At 34.0% G+C, this 25,537-nt stretch overlaps 2 protein-coding genes across 3 annotated transcripts in view; both read right to left on the bottom strand.

Moving 5' to 3' along the window:
- The window catches only part of LOC149566488 (protein EXECUTER 1, chloroplastic-like), an 84,571-nt gene extending 61,392 nt beyond the window's left edge, over positions 1-23,179 (bottom strand). Inside the window, exon 1 of one of the 2 annotated variants that reach the window (XM_089819807.1) lies at positions 22,494-23,179. In XM_089819807.1, the coding sequence (XP_089675933.1) occupies positions 22,494-22,901 (408 nt within the window). In that variant the 5' untranslated portion in view covers positions 22,902-23,179. The remainder of the gene's footprint in view (positions 1-22,493) is intronic. The other variant, XM_089819808.1, reaches the window with a different exon arrangement.
- Positions 16,978-18,705, bottom strand: LOC149566489 (uncharacterized). Its single transcript, XM_089817411.1, has 4 exons — positions 18,131-18,705; positions 17,895-18,019; positions 17,546-17,822; positions 16,978-17,438 (listed from the first exon to the last, which is right to left on the bottom strand). The coding sequence occupies exons 2-4, from the start codon at positions 17,936-17,938 to the stop codon at positions 17,052-17,054; spliced, it is 708 nt and encodes a 235-aa protein (XP_089673537.1). The 5' UTR covers positions 17,939-18,019; positions 18,131-18,705; the 3' UTR covers positions 16,978-17,051.
- Positions 23,180-25,537: the final 2,358 nt, after the last annotated feature.

Raw genomic sequence — 25,537 nt, forward strand, 5'->3', positions numbered from 1 at the left:
AATTCCTATTGTATTATAATTTATAATTTCTAATTTTTTTAAATTTTGTTGGTTGTCTCTCCAGGTTGCGAGCTCTTCTGCTGCTGAGCGGAATCAGAGTACATACTCCTTTATCCACTCAGTGAAGAGTAATTGGTTGGGTTCCAAGGAAAAAAGAGGACTTGATATATATTCTTAACAATTGGCCCCTCCTGTCAAACAAGGATCCAAAATACAAGATGGGGCCAGAGAAGTTATAGGATGTATTACCCCAAACAACTAACTTGGACATGACCGTCCAAAATCTAGCTAGAATTGCCTTGCTAGATGTTGCGAGAGGACAACGAGAAGGATGTAACAACCTCTGGGGCTAGTGGAACTAGTTTGGGTTCCAATTATGAGGATGTAAATATAGTTGGGGATGAAGCCATTGAACACTCATTTTTTGGCGACCCATGTGAACCTTGAAGGGCATTTGCATCTTTCATACTATGAGTCTATGATCATTGATAAACTATTAAACATTTGTCATATATCATTATGTTTCAAACTTTATTATTTGTCAATCAATGAATTGATTTATGTTTTGAAATTTCATTTTGCAATTTAGTAATCCAACGTATGATTTTCTTTACAATCATGAAGTATGATTTTCTTTACAATCATGAACATAGATTAATGAGCGAGTATTTAATGTTTATCTTTGACATTTGGCATTGATCAATGATCAAGTAACATTGATATATTCATAGTATGAAATAAATTAGTTAGTTTTACAATTATGCAAGTTTCTCTTCTTTTTTGCATACACACACACACACACGCACACGCACACGCACACGCACACGCATGCACACTCATGAACCCGAATCCATCCCTGAACCCAAATTGGCAACTTAGCCTTTCTTTGCATAGCTCTCCCGATGATCCAATTCAATCAAATCAGTACCTAATAAATATATATTCAGTTTAAGTAATCCATAAACTGTCCCCCATGGTCTCCAAGAAGTTACAGAAATGTAATCACGTATTATCACTGGTTTACTGCTGACAATAAACTGAGTTCTGCACTGCTACTGATATGCACAGATAGGCTCGGGTATAATGGTTCCTTTTAATCCGTATTCCTTGCCATTGCCGCCTCTCCTTGAAATGATCTTTGGATACTCTTTTATATCTGCACACAAACTTGGGTTGTCACCTTTAATAATTAAATCACACCTATTGAATAAGTTAACTGTTAAGCTGATTGCACTTTTCGAGTTTATACTATCACTCCATTGTATTAGTGTTTAAAGTTAACAAAACTTTGTTCCAAGATATCACTCCTTGCTGTATTATGTTAATATTTGATATTAAACATGTATTGACGAAGTTAGACTTAGTCAGCCCATAGGAAGTGGTTAATTGCTATTTGAAATATTAAAATATTTGATTAAAATTGATTATCATTTAAAATATTGAAGTACTTAATAAAGAATGATTACTATTTATTGTTTCTCTAAGTCAAAGTAATAACTATATATTAAATATATCATATATAAATTATACTTGATTACTATTTAATTTATTAGATTTAAATATCAAAACATTTATTAGTTTCTAATTATATCAAATCTTCAATGAACTATTATCATAATCTCAACTTATTTTAGTATTAATCGTAATGGTTATGTATAGAGTTTATCCAAGATTGTAAAGTGTAAATCTTTTGAATTAGCAATGTTTAATATTTTAATTCTATTATTATTTATTTATTTTATTATTATTATTTGTTATAAATCCTATTTAAGGAAGGGGGCATCACAGAATCCTATCATGAGGGATTTATTAAGAACCGAGAAGGGGGGCCCAAGCCCACCTTACTATCCCCTTAAGTCGGGCATGGGGGCTAACCCCGCCTTTACAACTTGTATAGGTCATTCAAGGCTAGGAAGATGACCAAACCCTACCTTGCTGCCCATAAATCCTAGTCCCCAATGTGGACCTACCTACATTCCCATGATTTCACAATGCACTGGCCAAGGCAAAATAAGATGATAAACATATGCCTCTTTTTATATCTTCTCTTAACTCTGCTATAAATAGGAAAGATATATGTTAGTTGTTTCAACTACCGTTCGCCCCTAGAGCTAGCTGGAACGATGATCTAATACCAATTGTAATGTAAAAGTTAACATTTAAACATCATAGAACCTTAACATACAAAATTTCAATAATCAAACAAAATGCTCAATATGCATTCATAATTTGGAATTATTGTCAATATGCATGCAATATTAAAAAATAATAATAACATAAAAAGTTAAAATACACCCAAGAACATAATTTGGAATTCTTTATCAATACCAACAAGAACAGTAACCCACCTTTTAAATTGAGACATACTACTATCATTTAATTCTGAAGCTACACCTAAACCTAAACCTCCATCCCATTGTAAGTGGACTGATATTAATACAAAAAGGTCTCTTGTACAATTCAGATCCTGATATAGGTCTGTTACAGTAAGATGGTACCTTGGTGTAACCTCCAGTATTCACCACATCTTCCAGAAAGGACCCAAAACCAATCCAGCACTGATGTATTGCTGCAAAATGACATAAAAATCAGTGCAACACCGGTGTTGGGGTACGTTAGGAAGAGTTTCTAGGTCAAGGGGGGCAAAGGGTCTCAATTTCGGGATAGGGGGATGGTAAGGGGATGGCAGCAAGGGGCAAGTGGGTGGTGGAGAGGGAGCGTTCTGTACTATTCATATACAACTTGAAATGTTAGTTATGAAATGATGTTTCAGTATAACATACCAAATTGAAATGCTTGAACATAGGAAAATTGCAACACAAACCAAGACTATTGAACATTCAACATAGTAACATACTACATACCCTATAGTAACATTCAAAAATCAAAATTGAAATAGAAATACAAGTGCATGTCCTAGCGGCAACATGGTTATGGAATGGTCTAGGGGATGGGTGGGTGCTTGGGTACTCCAAGTACATGGTGCGGGGATGTCCCGAGGACGAGTGCTTCAAGGTTTAAGGGGGGGAGGGTTGTGAGTCCCCAAATTTCACTAATAAAAATGCATGTTCTAGTTTCATACTTTGCCAACACCTTGCAAACAATCTGCTATATAATACTCTGATTGTGTAGCATGACTATAACAACATTCTTAAATTCACGATTCTTAATATAATGTTATAAAATACTAATCGTAGGACCCCAAATAGAAGGAATTAACTATTACACAGTAAAAAGCATGTTAGGAAAAACTTGGAAGGAAGGGCCCAGTTTAAAATTATAAAAGAGTGTTTTGAAAAAAGAAAAGGGTGGTTTTTAGGCGATGATGTTGCCCATCTCATCGAGGATGTCCATCTGACTATCTTGGGGACTTACAAGGTGTCCCAAAGGCATCACCAACCATCACCTAGACGTATGGGTGTGCCCAAAAAAAAATTGAAGCTCCGAGTTTTTGGGACGGTTCATGTGGATTTTCAAAAAAAAAGGACAGGTTGGGAGCATCCCTAGTTGTCCCCAAGTCTTACAAACATTTCATAGAGTGATTCATTAACGACTAAGGTACAATGTCAAGGCTAGACCCAGAGTTACCTGTAAGTGGCATGCTTTTCTCCTCCCGTCACACAATATTCACCTCTCATCACATGTTTTCCTCCCATAAAGCCTTTTGCTCCTATAAGCATTTTTTATGGCTTTTTAAGGTTCCATGGGATTTTTTTCATTAACTTTTTGCAGCAACTTTAATCATATTTTTTTCCTGACTTTTAAGCAATTTCAATGTTATTTTACCATGATTTCAATATGAAAAAGTAAAAAAAAATTCCACAGTCATGACTACTTTTTAAAGATCATTGCTTTATTCAAGGACTGTAATAGTGTGCTGAGGTGATTCTCTCTTACCAAGCAAACTCCTTCAAGTGTATTATCCAATTTTGCACCATATATGACATATGCTTAATAGGTTTTTGTCAATATGTACTAACACTGAAATACTGATTATTGATGAGAATTCTAGAGTAATTGACAACACTGAATCTTTAATTTGCATCTTATTATTGATTTTTTTACTTTCCAGGTGCTCCATTTGGCATGAAATAACATCTTGATTTTTTTGTGTTTTTTGTTAATGTTGGTAGCTTCAGGAGCTATCATTTGTACCTTTCTAGTTGAGTTTACTGGTGGTCAACTGTGCTTTCAATTCTATGTTATCTGAAATATTTATGCTAAAGCGGTTGATCATCATTTTGATTATAAAGCAGTTCATATTTTTGTAGCATCAGAAGTGTAGCAGCACTTCTCTTACTGTATGTCTTCAATGTTTTGGTATCGGGCTTTAAGTTCCATGAAGATAACCGTGCAAGCTTGCGGCAGTTATGTTGTGAGCATATTCCTTCTTCATCTGCCTTTATTGTTTCATATTAAAGGCTCATTTACAGTCAGAGCATGGGTGGCTGTTGATATAGATTGTCTCTCTCCAAACTGCTGTGAAGTGTTTAGTATAACCTGTGTCATGACTCCTTGGCTACTGGCAGTTTCGAGCTAAGACAGAGTAGAGTATGATTTGATGATTATTCAAAGAAAAGAATATGAAAATATTATTGTTGGCATGAGAGTCTGTTATTGAGCCTTTGTCAAGCTTTATGGCAGCAGCTCTTGGCATCTTGTTTCTTTCTTAATGTCAAGTGTATGTTGCACAACCCCTTTCTATCTTGTGTGGATTTGAAGCGACACAGCATCCTAACTGCTGACAATTCATTAGTGTAACAGGTGTTGTCTTTCATATTACCTCGACATAGGCTTTGGTGGGTGTTGTCTTTCATGTTACCTCAACATAGGCTTTGGTGTGTTCCTTCAAGATAGACAAGCAGTCATGCCTTTGAAGAGTCTCCAAAGTTCTCTTTGTGCGACATCAATTAGATAATGGAAGGTCGATTGCTTCATGCATAGAGTCTGGAACAACATTTTTCAGTGGATGCTGGTTTTCAGTTATATTGTATTCTCATTCAAATACAGAGGGCATTATCTTTCAGTTTTATTCATTCTGAGTTTTTTGGGACAGACATTGATGAACCATGTGTGAAAGTTTATGGTGAATGTTTAAGGTGTGTTGACAGTTTATTGTGTTGGAGAACTTTCCTACAGTATCAGGCAAGACCTCTAGATATGCAGTTATCTGTGTTTTCCTTGTCTTAAAAATAAGTTTATATCTCCTGTAATGTGTGGGTCATATGTTACCAAATCATTCTGTGTATGATCATGTACGATCAATTTATGTGTGTGAGACAATCTCATTGTCAAAAGTATCTATGAGATTCTTGCAGCATTGGATATTCCACATTTGCAAAGGAAAAGTGATTGAACTGTGAATAAGGCTTATTGATTGACTGTTAAGTGTTGACAATCATAAGCTTGAGAAGATTGTATTTGTTTTGAGCATACAATAAAGGATCTACCTTTTGTGGGGCTCAGTTTTTCACCCTCAAGTGGAGGGCTTTACAAGGATAATTTATCGTGTCATCTGTTATTCTGTTTCTGTATTTGCATTCATGCATTCTGGTTCAAAATTTTAAATTTATAAGTATTTCAGCATCTTTTATATTGGTACCTCTTCACCATTTTAAACCTGTGTAATTATACTGTGACTATGGTTTTCCACGCCATTCTCGTGTAAGTGTAATGCAACTTTGGGTAAATACAATAGTCAATACAGCTTCTTAATACAATTTTATGCTGACTGATATTATTGAAAGCTTGATTTAAAAATACGATCATTCTCACTAATATCCTTTTTGTTTGGTTTAAAAAGGTGCAGAGATTCAACTTATGAACAAATGTGAATTCTAGTTTACCATTAATCCAAAATATATTGATGAAGTGAAAGTGGATGTGATTCACCTTGATGCATCTGAAATAATACTTGGAAGAACATATTTATATGTTCGAGCTATTATTTTTATAAGAGTTAAAAATACAAATGGATCAAGAATGGAGTTGTGATACCCGGTCAAAATAAGATCCATATAATTAAAATATAAATGAATAAATATGTAATGAATAAATAAAGTAATGATATAATAATAATGTAATAGTTAGAATTTATTATAATTATATTATAATATTGCGTAATATATGAAATTAAATATTATTATAAAATGATAAAATGCAATATTTAGATTAATGATCATAATATATAAAGTCAAGTATATATAATGCACTATATATAATAATATTAATATTAATAATAAATAATAACATAACAAAAATATAAAGTTTGTTAATGTTAATATTAATGTTAATAAATAAAATAATCAATTTAATGAAAAAACACACCTTTCTCATATCAAGGTATATAAAGAAATATTAAAACACCCAAAAACGTGATACAAGAAAAAAAAAATTAGAAAAATGGATTTGGTCTGCAAACAAGTTCAGAATGAGGAATTCAAGTAAATTAGGTAAGGTCCAGACAAGGGACATTACAAATGGTATCAGAGCACGTTTTCCTACCATCCTATAAGGAATATATTTGTATGGAAAGAACTGCAACTATGACTCCATAAAAGAAGAGTAGAGAGACGGATTGGATAAAAAGGAAAAAATAATGAGTATGGAAGACAATAGAAAGATATTGATCTAAATTAAACATTCGATCAAAACAACCTCGATTGAAAGAAGGCATCCAATAAATTGGTGTAGAAATATTTAGGGACAGTGCCATTATGATTGTAATAACCCCAACTAGTTATAACTTCGTCAAACACGTTCTTTTATAATTCAATTGTTTGACATTTCGTCAAACACTTGGCAAGCAAGCTCTAATACCACTATAATAACCCCAACTAGTTATAACTTCGACAAACACCAAATTCTTTTATAATTCAGTTGTTTGACATTTCGTCGAACACTTTGCAAGGAAGCTCAAGTACCACTGTAAATATGATATTTTATTTTGATCATAGTGCTATGAAATGTAAAAAATTGCTCACAACTAATTATGACATCAAGCACAATTTCTCAGATAATTTCAGCCATATTAATTCTAAGAGATGAATACAAATACTGAAATATATAATTGAAATTCTGAGGATGACTAGTACTTCACACTACTCTGAAATTATTCATTAACCAACTAAGCTGCTATAACAAATAATTTTACAATTGGATGAAACCTGTTACTCCTAGTTTCAGTTTGTTTTGTAGCAGATATCCACCATTTGCAGGTCTGGTCACATGCATTTAACAGGTCTGCAGCTGCACCATGTACTGGTAAATTATGCACGCCCAGCTGTCATTAGAATGCTAGCATTGCTGTCTCCTAACCACAGGCTGAATGGTGAAATATGGGGCCTGTCTAGTGGTCCAAACCTCAGCAGAATTCACGCCAATTATAACCGTAACAGTAAGGCATTAACGAGCCCCAATTTGTAGATATAGCTTGCATTCAAATAACATAATTTAATCACCAAACTTATGACAAATTGCACACAAGATCAGACCTGTTTGATACCTACTTGTGGTATCCAAACACTGCTTCAGACCTGTTTGATACCTTCTTGTAGTATCCAAACGTTGCTTCCCAGGATATAATCAGCAGCCACAAATGCCCAGATCAGGTCGCAATAATGCAAATGCCAAATACAATTTGATATAATAAATTTCAATGAACCTCTTCACAATCTCCGGACAATCTTCAACAACCAAACTCTCCTTAAATCAGACAATTACCATAGAACAAATCCCTCCTTTAGACACAGATAAAACAGTAACTAGTGATTACAGATTGCTATACAACAGCAATTTGCAATACAATCTTTAGAACCACTTTCAGCTTCAAACCCTTCTACCTCAGCAAGGGGACAAACTTTAGAAACTCAGAAAAGCCACAAAGGCAACAAAGCAAATAAATATTCAAGCATGCTTTCCTCAACAAATGGGCTTGTATTTATAACCTCCAAATGCCTTTTTTGTTGCCAAAATGTAACTTCACTCAAGAAGTTTCACCACACAACATTAATTAGAAGCTTCCATTAGATTTTTTCACTTGACTTGGCTTAACTAATTAATAAATGGCTTTTTCTAATGATAACTCAACTCTCAACTTAAGTTAAATTATAAAGTTAAATTATAACTTTATAATAAGTCATTTAATAAATTAATAATAATTTGGCCACTAAAAATATAATGACTACCAAAATACTCATCATTTAAATATGTCGTTTGAAATAGAAGTCATACCTATTATTTCTCCATGTGACCAAAGGCACTTTTCAAAAATAGAAAAGGTTCATCTCAATCAACACCCAACTTACCACAAATAGTGAGTACACCAAAATTAAGCCCAAACGAAGTCCAATCTGAGCCAAATAAATACCAACCTATAGCTTACTGAAATGTGGAGAAGACAAGACCCTCCCAAGCCAAGCCATTGCCTCAAAAGATCCTCTATCTATGATTATTAGACTACGAGAATCACAATAATAGGCTAATCCCTGAAACTCCAATGCTGGGAAAAATGGGGACATTACAAGAATCAGAACAAAGCAATGTATATTGGGATCGGAGCAATATCAATATAGGACATCATTTTTTCCATGAAGATTATCTCACCAAATATAATCCTTCACTCTTAGATCGAAGAACATATTAGAATTCCATGCTACACAGAATTCCACAATCTTTAGTAAATCTGATCCTTGTCATTTCAAATATAATTGACTAAGTGATCTTAAAGAGTTGTAACAACCAAGGAAGAAAGTATTATTGTACTACTCGCAAGACGATCACACACAAAAAAAGAAACCAAATTGTATCGTTTCTTATGTGCTTCAGTGGAAGCCACCTTTAAACTTACCAAGATTGAAACAAAGATTATAAGCCCTGTGAAACATACAAGGGGGCTGCAAGTACAGAACCCTCATATCCACATGCACATTGACATAGCCATTGACAACAGCGAACAAGTGGACAAACAGGCTAATAAGAATTGAATATAAAACATGGCCATCTAATGGAGATCGAAGAAGAGTATATAAAACAAACAGCGTCAATAAACTGTATAACAAATGAGGAAGATAGGGTTTATTTGAAGTCACAATACTAGGAAGAATACAATTTCAAGTGATTTACAAACGACTAGACTTGCAAATGAATACTATAATTGAAATTTGGTAGTAATTTTGAATATATTTATAATCAGAGAATCGTCTGCATCAGTGTTGAGGCTAAGTAATCATTGCAGACTCCAGACATGATGCTACAATAAGGATCAGGAAGATAGGAATCATTGAACTGGAGTTTGTCATAGGTTTAATTAGTAGTGGCTATATATTATAGTCTATAATCAAATCAACAGAGAGCCCATCTATGTTACAAATCCATTAACTATACATGCAACAATTAAATATTATTCTTTAAATTTTGAAGATTCAAAGCAAAGTAGAAAGAGAGTTTCAAAGGGAACATTACAAAATTCCATGTTGGCAATGATAATAAGTACATGGGAACACATCTGTGCAAGGCAGCTTGGTCCAACATCTGGACGTATATTGATGAAGATAGACTTCAAACATTACACTCAAGCATGCAACAATGATACTTGGCAAAAGAGAAAAAAAAAAAAATTATTAACCACAAATGGTAAACTCCAAAGAAGCAATCAATCTTCACCAACCACACAATTCATATTCAATCTTATACAGAAATTTCACATATTTTCAAATGAATACCTCAATAATTTTATTGAGTTATATACAGGTATAGAATAACTGATGATACAAGAATAGTCTTCAACACCATTTGTCAGCCCACGCACATGGAGAATTCACTGACTAAGACAAGAAGACCATATGAAACAATCAAGAAGGCAATCCATCTGAATTGCTTCAAGAATAAGGACGAGGAACCATAGTCACAATTACTATTCTCCGTGAATACGAAATAGGGACCATCAATTTCTCAATGAGAATGGTTATTCTTTTAACACGACCTCTTAAAGACGTGCATGCCATTCTAGAAGCAGCATTAATATGTGCATACAGCTATTCAAGAGACAACAATCGTAATTCATAGCATGAATGAAGTAATTACTATAACCGGGAAATAGGAACCAAAGTGTGCAGTGAAGAATCAAGGACAAACACTGAAATACTAAATTGTTTGAGAAAAACAATATCATTAGTTAGCAGTTGCAACTAAATTTTTTATAAGGATATAAGTCAACGACAATATAAAGGTGCAACATCTTTTAATTGACTCAGAAAAGAGAAGAGAAAGTAGCGATAAGTATGATTGATATTAACACTAAGAAGATTGTAATTACTAAAACAAAGGCCGCAGTAGTTACATATATTTAGGTCAAATAAAAGTTTAATTTCTTTCTAATAGCTAAGACTCTTTCAAGAGTTCACACCTCTTATAACAAGTTATGTTAAAAATATATATGATATATGAAATCATTTGAGTGATTTAAAGAGGACATTCTATTACTATTGGAAATATTTGATTAATATTAAATAACATCAAATTGAGTCATCAATTGTAAGATTGAAAGATCAATTGTTATCGAATACATCATGAAGAGGCACAAATTTCAAAGTGTGTTTTAAAAAGAGGGGACCTCTCAGACATGTCCCCTAAGGTGCATCTTTTAGGTAAGGGTGGGTTTACTAGGTAGCTGCATACATAGCATAATTCAGATAAAGCAGAAAATGTAAATTGGATTCATATGGAATATATTCAACACATGTACAAAGGATACATGCATAGATATATGACAGAAAACTTTGACAGAAGACACTCAGATCATAAGACAGAGCTTCATACATCTATGTAACTGGTATGTACAGTACCGTTATTTTGATTGTGCATAATTCAGGTAACAATAGTGTTACTGTTATTTAAACATACATGCTTAAGACTGGTTATTATTTCAAAGTTAGGAAGAAGAGCAGAAATGCAATAAGGAAGAGGCCTGTGTAAATCCAGCCAACAGGTCATTCCCAAGATAGGGCAGAGATCAGCATCCCCAAGCACCTTGCGAACATGTCCAAGAAAGGCTTAAGGGCTTGGATCCGTAAAACCTTGAGGGAAGTTGTTGAGTTTGGTGTCTAAGCAACCTGTTGCATCTCAGCATTCTCCTAGACTGGAATAATAACCAAGATAGCATGATCTTTTCAATTCACATATAGTGTAATACTAATTTTCCTCTTGGGGAAGTGGGGGGAGGGAGAGAGAGAGAACAAAGGTGTATTCAGGAAGAGGCTACTATAAATCCAGCCAACTGGTTATTCCCAAAATAGGGTAGGGATCAGTGACCTTGAGTGCCTTGCGAGCAAGTCCCTAGAAAGGCTTAAGGGCTTAGATCTCTAAACTTTGATGGAAGTCGTCAATTTTGGTGTCTAAGCAATCTGTTGCATCCTAAGTGTTCTTCTCGGCTAAGAATAACAATAAGAGTAAAACAAGCATCCCACTAAATAGGTCACCTCATGTGGATGCTTAACACCTACCACCAAGGCCAAGGGAGTCAAAGTCCTACTCTTGGGCTTAGTATGGGATTGGCTTGGACTAAATTATGAGTCACATTTTCTTGAAACTTATATATACAATATGTACTAATGATCACTTGTGGTTGTAAGATTCTATTGAAGAAGTAAATTTTGTAAATCTTTTTCTTGACCCTAGTTCGTTGCAAATTGTAAGTCATTAATCAAGAATGCATGCATTATATGTTTGCATCATGTCTACTTTGTGTCTTCATGCATTCATATGTCTACTCTGTATTTTCATGCACTTACATGTTTACTTCGAGCATGCTTCATGTGTTCATGCATACTCCATGAATCCCTTATGATTTCTTGCATTCAATAATATGCTCTACAAGAAAAGTTATGAATATATCTTTTTTGCTTGAGGACAAGCAAAATTTGAGAGGGGAAGACTATGATATCCCCATCAAAAAATGATCCATATAATTATAAATGAATAGATAAATAATATAAATAAAATAATAATATGATATTAATAATGGTATAGCTATAATTTATTCCAGTGTAACACAAGGACTTGCAAGCCCCTCCCAAGCCTCGAAGTATCCATCCCCGAGATGTCCCCGCACTTGGTACTTGTGTACTCAAATACCCTCAGCTTTGCCATTCTGCAACCATGTTGCCGCTAGGATGAGCACTTGATTTTTATTTTATTTTTTATTTTTGAATGTTACTATTGGGTATGTAAAATGTTACTATATTAAATGTTCAATTGTTATAGTTCATGTTGGAATTTCACTATGCTCAAGTATTTTTAATTTCGTATGTTCTACTGAAACATCATTTCATAACAAGCATTTCAAGTTCTATATGTATACTACATAACACCCCTCCCTGCCTAGTCCTCCCCTTGTTGTCGTCTCCCGACCACCCCCTGTCATCCCAAAAATAAGGCCCATTTTCCCCCTGTCTCGTCATTTCGTCGTCTCGACATACCCTAGTATTGGTGTTACATTGATTTATTCTAATCATATTATAATATTGCATAATATATGAGAATTAAAAATTATTATTAAACGATAAAATATAATATTTAGATTAATAATCATGATATATAAGGTGAAGTATACATATTATGCATTATATATAATAATATAATATTAATAATAAATAATAATATAACAACAATAGGCAAAAGCCTACAACGCAATGGTAACTTGCGAGCCTCTCATGTGGGAGGTCCTAGGTTCAAATCTACCTTCGCTTAACATATAATAATTATAATAAAGCTAGGCTTCAGCCGTTTACTGATCAAAAAAATAATAATAATATAACAATATTAATGTTAATAAATAAAATAATTACTTTTATGAAAAGATGCACCTTTTATCATATCAAGGTATATAAAGAAATATTAAATCACCCAAAAACGATATACAAGAAAGAATTTAGAAAATATGGATTTGGTCTACAAAATAGTTCAATATGAGGAATTCAAATAAATTATGTAAGGTCTCGACAAGGGACATTACAGGAGTTAACTACAAGTCTACACCAAAGCAGGGCAAAACTTGCCATGATAAGAACCAAACAAGCCATAAAAATCGACTTGAGCAGAATAAGCAATTTTGTTTAGTTTTTGAAGGATAAACAAGAAATTAATCTAGATGCCTCTACAAATACAACTAATAGCAAGAACAAGAAAGAGTTGGATGATATGTTAACATATCTCTAGGCAGATTTGCAAGCACCAAGGAGCTTCCACGTAGAAGTAAGGTATACCATTGGATTCAATTGATTCTAAATCTCATTTAACTAATTTTGGTTCATACCTCTTGGACTGGCTATAACATGTCAAATACTTCATGAAGTTTGATCTCAAATCAGGATAGCAAAAAAATTGGTTAAAGAAGGATGCATGGAAAACTATTTTCATAAGAAAACAAGCTTTATATGAATTGATAATTATTCATTTTGTTTATGGAATGTACCACGAACTTTTAGATACTAATCAATGATGTGTTAAGGAATCACTTATCTACTTGGGGCATGCAGTTGAAACAAGTTATATAGCTACATACCAGCAGTTAAAAAATCAATTAAACCAATCGATAAATGGCTGCTAAGCTAGAGGTCCTTTTAAGAGGGCTGCTGCTCCCAATTATGCTGTAGGTATAGATAATATTATGGAATATGAACTGAATGTGAAAATTGGAATCTCCTGTGAGAAAATCAGAATGGCCATACCTCTTTGATATAATATAAGTTTGGAGATGGCAAGGGATGTCAGCAGTAGTGTGGGGGGCAAAGGGACGGGTTTTGGAATAGGAGGACCAAGGTTCTAAGTCTGGAGATGGCAAGGTACATCGGCAATGGGAGGATGGTGTTGAAATACATATAGTACTTGAAAAAACAGTTAGAAAACGATGTATAAATACAAGAATTAAAAATGAAAGTTTGGCAGACTAGTAAAGCTTAGAAAGCATTGCACTTTGAAGTGACCACTAACAATTTAACATTGAATACTGCAATGAGAATGTCGAATTTGAAATTTATATTATGTTCAAGATTTTATAATGATGATTACAATGACAAAGGTTCAAAATAATAAAATGGAGTGAACTGAGACCTCTAATCATTCCCAATGTCCTCATCGCTAAAACTGGTAGACTCCATATGATGAAGCTTCTCCAAAATTATTTCAACCAGCCCTTTTATGTAGCATCCTCATCAATTTGTGTTGGACCATTAGCTCTACATCCCACTGCAATGTTGGCCTTCCCTTGTACAAAAGGGCCATGCAATCAATGAGACAAAAAGTGCTATATACAGCCACAAGCTTCTCTGCTCTACTAGAGATAAGCTTATTCCTCATAATCTATACGATTACCAATTCCTCTGAGCAGTAAAATAACTAGAAGCCTGAGATAGAAAATGAATGACTAAAGAGGTAATCAAAGAAGTTAGATTGTGTACGGTCCACTAAAAAATTTGGCCCTCGTGTGCCATAGTTCCCTATCCACCTTGGCCTCCTCAAAGTAACACCAGAGAGCAACAGGTTTTGACATTCAATGCAAATGATGCCAACCTCTACAAGATCATACCCCTTACCTTCACCTCAACATCTTATATGGATGTAACTCTACCATGCCTTTGCACATACAACTCGGGGCTCAATGCATAGGCAACCATGTGCAAAGGAGTGTTGAGCTTCTCCAATCTTGATGAATGTTTGGTTCAATGCACTCATTGTAAAAAGCTAATGTGGGAGCCTTCTCTTGCATGATTGCCTTTATTTGGTCTAGCATAGAATCAATGCACTCATACACCTTTCAAAGGCTAGGTACATTAGTATCTCAATCTCTAATCATTTAGAAGACTCGAGTAATGATGGAGAGAAATATTTTGCATTAGCCCAAAAAACATCATGAAGTACATCCAATTCCATTTTGTTGTCATAACCCTTAGTTGTAAATGACTCTTGCAACTCAAAGTATACTCTGAAGGAGAATTAAATACAATGCATATCTAGTCTCAACATGTTTCAAAAAATCCTTCTTAGAGGAGGTCTTGATGGGAGTGTGTGAAGTGAGGTTGTTGCAAATACACATTTAAACATTTCTAGCAACATTGATCACTATTTTGAAATTATTAATCTTGATAAGGCTGAGATATTTTCCACAGCAAGTCAAATTGTGGCATTTCTATAAGGGATGAGTTCTTGTGAACCAATACTAAGGAAACATGGGTCAATGAGTTTGACTAGAAAACCACATAAGTGAATCCTGATAGCAATATCACAATTAAGAATCATTCTCAAGTCCTTGAGTGCATTGTTCATGGGATGTAAATAACAAGGAGTCCACCAAATGTGTCTATAAGCTGCCTCAATTAACTTCCCTACAAAAATTGTATACATGAGCCAAATCTATTAGTAGTTGAACCATAGCATCTGTGGGGATCAAAAATTCAAAAATTGGTGTCCTTAAAATGCCTTGAACAACAACAGCCTCAAAAAATAAGGTTTCTCTGGTCCTATAACCGTGGTATTGCTGGGTGGATAATGCCTCAAATCTATCCATTCATCTATGACTATGTTGTCTCCACTGGTGATCCAAGATTCTTTCATTTTCATCACTAAAATATTTATTCTAGAATAGCTCTTATCCAAGATTGTGATCCTCAAATTTTGTCTCTCTTGGTGGCATATATGATGGTCCTACCCTTGCCACCTCCGCCATCGTGTCCTTATAATTAGGAGGTGAGCCACATGAAATGGAATGTCATTGGCAAAGACATTTTTGTCTATGGCATCATCACCACATCCTTCACTTTCACATTGAACAATTCCACTTGTAAGTTGAAAGCAGCACTTGTAATCTTGTATTTCGCCTAGCCAATGCTATTCCCCTAGAAAAAAATGCATATTTACAACTGGCCTATACAAAGTAGTAGAAGTATAACCTTGTATCTGGTGAACCCATGACCTTAAAGAAGCAGATGTGGGTACATTGTCTATATACTAGACCACTCCATAACTTACATACCTCAGACCTATAGTTCATTTTTTCTGCCAAAGTATCACATACTATTAAACCTTCTCCTCAAATATGAAGGAGGTGAGCATTAGCTTTGACAATGTCGCCGTGAACTTCTAGCTTACAAAAAGTGGCCCTTCCACAACCCAGTGCCCCTAGATGCCCCAGGCTTGACTGGCAATTTTTTTCCTAATTGTTTGAGGGGAGACTTTGGATCAAAGGGACCCCTTGAAGAAATATTGCCACTACTTTGGAAGGGTGATTAATATTTGCACTAGCAATGGAACTACTGGTACAGGTTTCACAGGCAACCCTCTTTGCTTTTGCATTCTCATCATGATTAAAAGGCATAGTCAGATTCAGTTTGAGCATCATCCTCTACTTCTTGAGGCCTAAGTTCAACCACATCCCACTCATGCCATTAAAACTCCTAGTGACATTACAATAAACAATATAAACTTAGGAGCTCATAATTTTAAAATTAAAATTTGAATGGTGCATAATGCAAAGGATTACAACACAAAGATATCATTTTGTTTTTCTTACTTCAGGGAGACAAAGCACATAAGCAAAGGATACACAAATAAAAATCTTTGCTCTTAATCTTTGTCAATCAAGAATTTCGCTTTTGTTTTTCTCTTAGTTGTCGATTCATGACACGAATCCGATTCGGGCACGTGAATCGGATCCGTGGATTCGGGATTTTTTTTTTCCCCAATTATGATTCGTGGAGGATTCATGCATATATATATGCATTATATATACTAAAAAATAAGAGAAATATACATAATTCTAAAACTAAATCATTTCATAGTATGAATTTATGATTCTAGTATGCATCTATGAATCTAGTATACTTGATCAATGACATTGATAATTAATCTATTTTCACGATTATAAAGAAAATCAACACATTCACATTGAATTACTGAAAGTGAAAGTTTGTAACATTCAAAATATAGATCATTAAACTTAAAGTTTATAACATGATTTACTCATAAAAGAGTCAAGAGTCAACACTAAAGCTTTTGATTTAATCATCAAATGGATTTTCAAGAAAATCCGCATCAAAGGGGTACTGGTGAGCTACAAGTGTTGCATCTGTATCACTAGAGGAACCCAAACCACTAGTAGTAGAGGGGATTGTTAACTCATAATCCTCCTCCTCATCATCCACATCAATCAAAGTGGATCTAGCAAGATCCCGGATGGTCATATCTAAATCAGGAGTCTCGGGTGCTACATCCCAAAGCTTTTCGGGCCCCTTCTTGTACTTAGGATCCTTCCGTGACAACAAGCGCAAATTGTTGTGAATGAACACAAGGTCTTCTGATTTTTTTGGAGCCAACCGGTTGCGTTTGACTGAGTGGATAAAGGAGTAAGTACTCCAATTCCGCTCAGCTACAGAAGAGTTGGCAACCTAAAGAGAAATTAAAAATTATCAATACAACAATCAAGATAAATAAATTAAATAATAAATTCAAGGAATTGAGAATGTTAACCTTAAGCTTAATTTTACAAACTTACTTGGGATAGGACCTTTATGGCAAGAGGTTGGAGGTACGTGAAGGCTTGCCCATGAAGGTACCACCATTTGATGGCACCCATCCTGCTTTGGTCTACTATGGCAATAGGGTGGAAATCCTCACCTAAGTTGAAAGCAGCAAATTCACTCCTCACAATTACCCCAATCTCTGGATCTTGGAATATCTTAGCTAGTACCCTCTTATACCCATCTGCAACCTTTGCATCTCTAAATGGTGGCACTCTACTTGGAAGGCGAAGTACATCTGCACTATAGTACCTAGGGATAACAAAAGACAATTGAACACTATCAAATATCAATAGCACAAACATTTGATAAGAACTACAGTACCTCGGGGATAGAGCATATGCAAGGAGGTGCAAAGGTGTGGTCATCTTGTTCCATCAATGATGAACAATTTTTTCCACCTTCTTGTAAAGGGTGTCCTCAGGATCGTTCTCCCTCCTCTGTATGACCTAAGATATGAAATATGAATAATAATTATAATTAGTGAATACGTCAATTTAAACTTTAGAATCTAGATATCTCTCAAATAAAAAATTGTTGTAAAAGAGCGTAAAACTTACCATTTTAATTTTTTCCAACATACTATCCATGGAATCATAAATATCCCCAAGGCATGGCTCATCACTATCTGCGAAGCGAAGCATTGCCATTATTGGATCGGTGATTTCCAACACATAACTCACAAGACCTCACCAATCCTCATCTAGTATCATTCTTCTCACATTTAAAGCCCTTGCTGTATTGGAATTCTTCCAAACGCCCCATTGGGGGCTAATGACCATATGCTTCAATGCTTCTTTTACCTTCACAAGTCATCTCAAGACGATTGTGTGAGAGGCAAAGCGGGTTTCAGCAACCTAAGAACATGTTAAACTCAAGTTAGTAAAACATTTAAAAATTAAAACATGTTAATGTAAACAACAACAAAAATCAATAACTATGGAATCCAATAATAATCAATTATATATTAAATATAAAAATTTACCTTCAATAACTCCGAGTCCGAGAAACTCCTAAAAATTGCTTGTGACATGTGGTGATTTGTCACAAACATTTGAATCTCTTCAGCTTCCTCATATATCCTTTTCACCCAATCTATTTCAGTGCCAATTGCTTTCATCACTAAATTGAGAGAGTGGACGGTGCATGGTGTCCAAAAATATGATCATATCTAGACTCTACAATTATCCCTGCAGCCCTGCAAACTTTTGCGTTGTCCGTGACCACTTGGACAACATTATCAGGACCCACTGACTCTATGGCATCAATGAGAATGCGTGAAATAAATTTGGCATCTTTCACTTGCCCTTCACAATCAACTGCCTTCAAGAACATTGCCCCCTTAGGGCATACAGCAATAACATTGATCAATGGACGGTTTCTACAATCTTTCCACCCATCCGAAATAATAGACACACTCGATTGAACCCAAAAATCTCTTATTGGTTGAAGTTGAGCCTCTACATTTTTCCTCTCATCATGTAACATGGTAGTGCGCAACTTCTCATAACCAGGAGGTTTGTAACCATGGGGTGCATCATTTATTGCTTCCACCATCTCCCTAAAATAAGGTGATCTAGCAAAATTAAATGAAACACCATTTGCAATTAAACAATGTCCAACTTTGTGATCAGCAATCTCTCTTTTCAATTTGGAATGCCCTATCTAGTGGGCCTCTCTTGCGGGTGAGTGGAGATGGGTCTTCATCTTCATCATTTGTAGTTGGCATAGGCAAAAAAGGATGTGTTCTTGTGTTTGTTTGATCGGATGATGGTGTTGGTATATTTGCTTTTTTGGAAGCACCAAATTTTGCTTTTGCAACTGCTCTATCAGCATCATCTTGCTCTTTTGCTAACGCTGCTATTTGTGCAACTGGTAATCCCTTCTTATCACTACCTTCACCCGCAGGGCCCAAAAAATGTAATTTCACTTGAGAATCGAAGCTTCTATGTTGTATGTTGCAAAAATTACATTTCCATATGTATGCCCCACCCCCAAGACATTGTGCAACTCTTGTTATGTGTCTCCATAAAGGAGACCCCTTATCAATTTTGAAGCTTGGTGATGCAGCCCCACCCCCACCCACTGAGCCTTGACTACTCATTGTTCTATTCTTGCAATCTAGAAAAAAAAAGTGAAAGAAAACCATGCTTCACACTTGCACAAAAACTTGAAAATTTGGAAAACTAAAAATAAATCAATAACCTATGAAAGAACTCAAGAATATGGTTGAAATGCATACCTTAAACACTTCTTGCAAAGTATTTGAAGCTCCACAACTGATCTCCTTCAAATCCAAGCACTTTACTTCAAACTAGCAAGTATGAGAGAGCAAAATAGAGAGCAAATGAACTTGCATTGTGATTTAGAGGGTCGGTTTTAGGGTTTAGGGCCTTTAGGAAAAAAAAAACATTAAAAAATGAAATTGGGCCCACATTTTTGCTTCTCTATTTCGTTATTGCCGCGGATTCACACGGATCCGCGCGTGGATCCTCGAGGATCCGAGCAGGATTCGTAATCCTGCCTATGGATCCGTAAGGATCCGCGGCCTGCGGATCCTTACGGATCCATAGGCAGGATTACGAATCCTGCCCGGATCCATACGTGGATCCGGATCCAGTCATTTCCAGGTGAATCCGGTAACTAAGGACTTTTTCTTACTTCAGATTGCAAAAAACACAGAAGCAGAGGATACACAAAAGGTATAATTCAAGTTTGACAAAAAAGGGAAATTAAACATCTAAAAGTAATTTGTAAATACTAAAAGTAAAACTTTTTTTTTTAAATATTACTATGACAGCTTGCTGTTATATGATTTTTCATTTTAAATAAGCAAAAAATGTTTGCAACTTAGTTTTGCTCCTCTTCTTTCTCATCTTTTTGCTCCTCCTCAACCCTCTTGCACTTTACTGTCACTCTTTCACCTTGCACTTACAACCTTACTCTTGCACTCACAATATCAGCTTCTTAGTGATCTGTATTTGTGAGTTGAAATGAAGATAAGAGGGTGATCTATAGGGTTTGTGAGACATAGACCTTTAGGGATGGGCCTCGGGCACTGTGATCAAATAAAAAATTGCCTTTTTTTTTAAGATTGCTTTGTTGTTGTCATGAGAGATGCTTGGTCATCCCCGAGATGGTCAAGCAACTCCTGGAAGTCCCCCCGGATGTCTCAAGGATGTCCCTACATCCACTCCAAACAGTAATGTTGGTGGGTGACACGCCACCCAAGTCCACGTGTTTCAGAGATATCCTCATTCCAAAAACACAAGGTATTTTGGCAGGATAAAGTATCAGAAAATATTTTGCAAACCTAGCTAATTTGTAGTTGCTAATCTCCCAGTGACTCCATCTACATATTTATTATTTATATATGATATGATCAATGATTATAGATCATTTCTAGCATTCATAACTGATAAGCATAATAACAAATTTTCCAAGTTTTATTTTCTTTCTCTTGATTTAAGGTTTTATTATTATTTACTAATTTATAATTACAGATGTCTTCATTTATTAAGCCTAATATTATTGTAAAATGGACATCTTTAACAGAACATGCATTTCATCCCCTACATTTAATTTGTATACCCTACATTTTTTGCTTGATCAACGAATTCCTTAATACCATTACTTATTTGGATGTCTCCATCTACCAGTCTTTATTTAAATAATCTTATTGATTGAAGTCATTAAATTTTAATAGAACCTAATTCCTTGTCAGAAAATCACCTACGAATTCTTGGTTCCCATGAGGTCTTCAGATGACTCCAACAACCAATCCTACGGAAGCAGCACAACTGATATAAGTGAATGCAATTAACTGATTGACAGGAGAATTGAAAAAAACGTACCCTAAACTGTTCCCACAGCATCTTCAGGCAACTCCATCTACCAGCCTCCATATACGTAAATATAACTGTTAGAAATGAATAACAACTAGTAGATAATATAAGAATAAATGTTTAAAAGATTTCAAACCCTACAAATTATTTGTTTCCTCGGAGAATCTGAGCGACTCTAAATACTAGTTTCCTTAATCGTAGAAGAACTGGTACATGCAAATAACAACTAATTAATCAACTGAAAAATAGCTAAATATTTAGAGTATTACAACTCCTATAAATTCTTCCAACTAACCTACGAATTTGGTATTCTTATGGTCTTGCAACTCCAACCCTGTCTCTACATTAGTGACATTATGAATAAAAGTGAACAGGAACTAACTGATTCAAAGAAAAATAAAGAATGCTTGAAAAAATTGAAAGCTCTATAAATGAATTGTTCCCACGATGTAGGTGACTACGTCTACCAGTCTTCAAATATGTAAAGCTACCGACACAAGGTATATAACACGTAATCCACTGTGAAAAACTGGTAACCTAATAATAATAGGTGAAAATGACCAGATGAGGGTATGGTTTAAGAATTTTAACGTAAACCTCTTCAGTCACAGGGTCTCTAATTGACTCTCTCAAGCAGTTTTTATTTTCGACACCTGACTGATGGAAGTGATTACACCTAATTGACTCCGAGTCGCTGGCTACCCGCAATCGACAACGATGATCAACAGGATGGCCGAAATTAAATCCTTGTAGAAATTCTCGAATAAATCCCTTCGAAGCAATAAATGGGCATATCACATGGAGCCACATAGTAACTCGGATGCAAGGTTACCGTCTAAAGCGTTTGAAATAGATTTTAAAGAAATAATTGATTTACCGCAAAAGCAGCAAAATCTCCTACCAATACGCCGAATTTGTAAGCCTCTAAACTTTGAATTAGAAACAACCGATTGATGGAATGAAAAACGACAAAATCTTTACTGGAAAGCCTCAGTTGTTCACAGTCCCTATCAATGATGATTTAAACTTTGGAAGATAACTGTGCAGAAATCTCTACAGTAGTAGCATTTCTACATACCTCCAAATCTGACCTTGAATTCGCCTTTATCTCGACCAGATGAAAATATTCCCGCCAACTATCCCACTCCTGTTGGGGACTCCGCTCCTCTTTGCCCTTTAAATTTTCCAGAAATTTCCTGACAATGCCGTGAAATTGCTCTCCGAGCTTTGCCCCGAAATTCAGACCCCAATTACCCCGTCTTCCATCTACATCGGAATTGTTATTGTAATGGCAATAAAATGTAGGTGACCGCGAATATGGCTTTGATCTTTTCCTCCCTGAAAATTCAGCTTGACAGGGGCATGTGTTTATTTTGGAAATTGCAGAGATTTTGCGTGTTGGTGTGTTGTGGCTTTCCCTTGATTGCGATAATCTGTAATCAATATAGCTGGGACCTGAAACTCCGCCCCGCGCAATTGCAGCCATGTTTTGGCAAAAAAGCACAGAGTCCCTTGGTGTTTCGATTAAAGCTTTGTTTCGTTCCTTATCCTTGAAAAACTAGCGGCGAGAAGTAGAAGATAAATTGTTTTCGACTTTCTGTTGTTATTTTTCGAGTGTTTATCGTTGAAAATATTTTCGAAGGTGGATAATTTTATTATTATTAGGAGAGGGCATGTTTCTTTGATTGCTGGACCCGTTTTACAGAACAAAAGACCTTTAAGCTAAAATTTCATCAAATGGCCTAGTATAGTTATTGTTGATTTGTTTTTTCAATGTTGGATTCTTTGTTTTATATTTTATAAGATTATGTGGCAAAATTTTTTATTATTAGTTTTCAGTAAGTACAATTTTAACTTTTTAATTTGTTTGTCTAATTAGAACAATTTATTATTCAAATACTTTTTGACAAATAAAGTTTTCATATTTATTACATTAATAATAATTCAATACAAAATATTTATTAATGTTATTTATTACATTAATAATAATATTTATTGGCACTTTTATAGTAGGGAGTGCAACTTTTTCATCCAATTAAAATAGTTTATTATTCAATTACTTTTTGCAACTACAAAGTTTTCTTATATATTATATTTAAACTAATTAACAAAAAAAAAAAATCACATTTCATATGTTTGTCCAATCAAAATAGTTTATTATTTAATTTTTTTTAACTATAAAGATTAAATATATATTATGTTTAAACTAATTCACAAAATATATTTAATGACAATTTGATTGGTTGTTTTGTAATGCAATAGGACTTGCAATTTTTTGTACACAAAATACAAGTTATTTTAGAAACTTTCGATTTATTTTTCCTAACAAAATCTCCAACACTTATTTTAATTGTTAAACAACACTTTACATTAATATTATTTCTTTCTATTGAACTCAACAAAAATCAAAACTACTATCCACAACACAAATCAAAACTACTAAACTACTATGACAGGAACTAGATGCATTGTGTCCTTGTTTGTTTGAATTTCTAATTTATATTTGTAGATGGAAAAATATGGAGATAGTTTTTGTTGGATAATTTATTAAGTTCGAGTAGACTAAGAATCTAAGATCCCAACAAGTGCTACTTAGTAGCTAAGTACTTTCCTTATAAATTATAGTAAATAGTTGAAATTTTAAGTACAAAAATCTAATAATAATCCTAAAAAGTATTTATTGGTCATTTAAACTATATTTCTAATTTTAATTAAAAACATTTTAATTGTATTATTTAATAATATTAAATGTAGTTTAGTTTTGTATTTTTTAATTATCTATCATCATTAATAAATTATATGATATAGTATTATATTATACCACATTATAGTATCATATTTTATATAGTAATAATTCTTTAAATAAAAAATAGATTATTATATTGAATTATATTATAATTTTTAATGGTATATTCTACCATTAAATATGCATCATGAATAGTATTTGGCAAATTATATATATCATTAATATATTATATGGTATAGTATTATATTATGTCATATTATAGTATCATATTTTATATAGTAATAATTCTTTGAATAAAAAATAGATTATAATATTGTATTATTTTATAATTTTTAATGTTATTTCTTAGTATTATTAATATGCATCATGAATAGTATTTAGCAAGTTATTACAACAACTTCATAAACTCGACATAAATGCCTCAAAATTTGTATTTTAATGGTGCTTCTGTAAAAAGTATGTATAAGAGGCTAAATGTTTTAGCCAATGAGATGACTAAAATTAGTTTTGTTCATTTCTAAACATAAAAAAATTGCATCTACAATATACAATATATTAATTTTATAAGAAAAGATAAAAATAATTGATTTCCATTTGTGGAAGTAAAGAGTTTTAATCAATAATTAAGTTGTAGACTTTGGCTTATTTTTTGTTGGCCTATTTTTTGTTAGATAATTTATTTATTTTTATCGGTAAACGGCTGAAGCCTTGTATTATATAAACAAGAAGTAAAAACAAAAGCATGTTTCTCTATTCAAACGGGCACTGGTAGGAAAGATCGAAGAAGAAAACCTCCAGTCTTGCCCAGGACTTCCATCCTATATAGTTACAAGTTTAAAAGGGGCATACCCCAGTTTATTTTGTATCGACATTTACATTACATATTCATATCTTTTGAAGAAAGTAGGAGTCTTCTTTTTTTATCAGTTTAAGGGAGGCTCCGAGTGTGTTGGTTTGAATATAATTCTTTGAACTTTGACCCTGAATCTTTGAGATTGTCACTTGATTGTTTCTTTCTTTATTTCTGTCGACTTGATGTCATAGTGTTGCAACTCATATGAATCGTTAGTACCATTAGGAAAAACAACAATATCATTGTTTTTATCTCGATTTTGTTTTTCTTGTGCGAATCAAATCTAATTTCTTTGTAATTTAATATATGCTCAAGATCATCTAAGTGTCTAAGTGTCTTTTGGTGATCATCTTGATGGTTGAAAAATGGTTGATTAATTTAATAAAATCTTATATGACTAATTGTTAATGGTCTCATTCAAATTCTTATTATCAGTCTTGGTCATAATTTGAACAAAAAGTGAGTAATTCCTTATCTAACTTAATAAAGTTAATATAAACTAATCTGGTTGATTAGACCTAAG

The sequence above is a fragment of the Cupressus sempervirens genome, chromosome 3, assembly GCF_028749045.1.
Source record: "Cupressus sempervirens isolate cs-2001-9-10 chromosome 3, ASM2874904v1, whole genome shotgun sequence".
Taxonomy (NCBI): domain Eukaryota; kingdom Viridiplantae; phylum Streptophyta; class Pinopsida; order Cupressales; family Cupressaceae; genus Cupressus; species Cupressus sempervirens.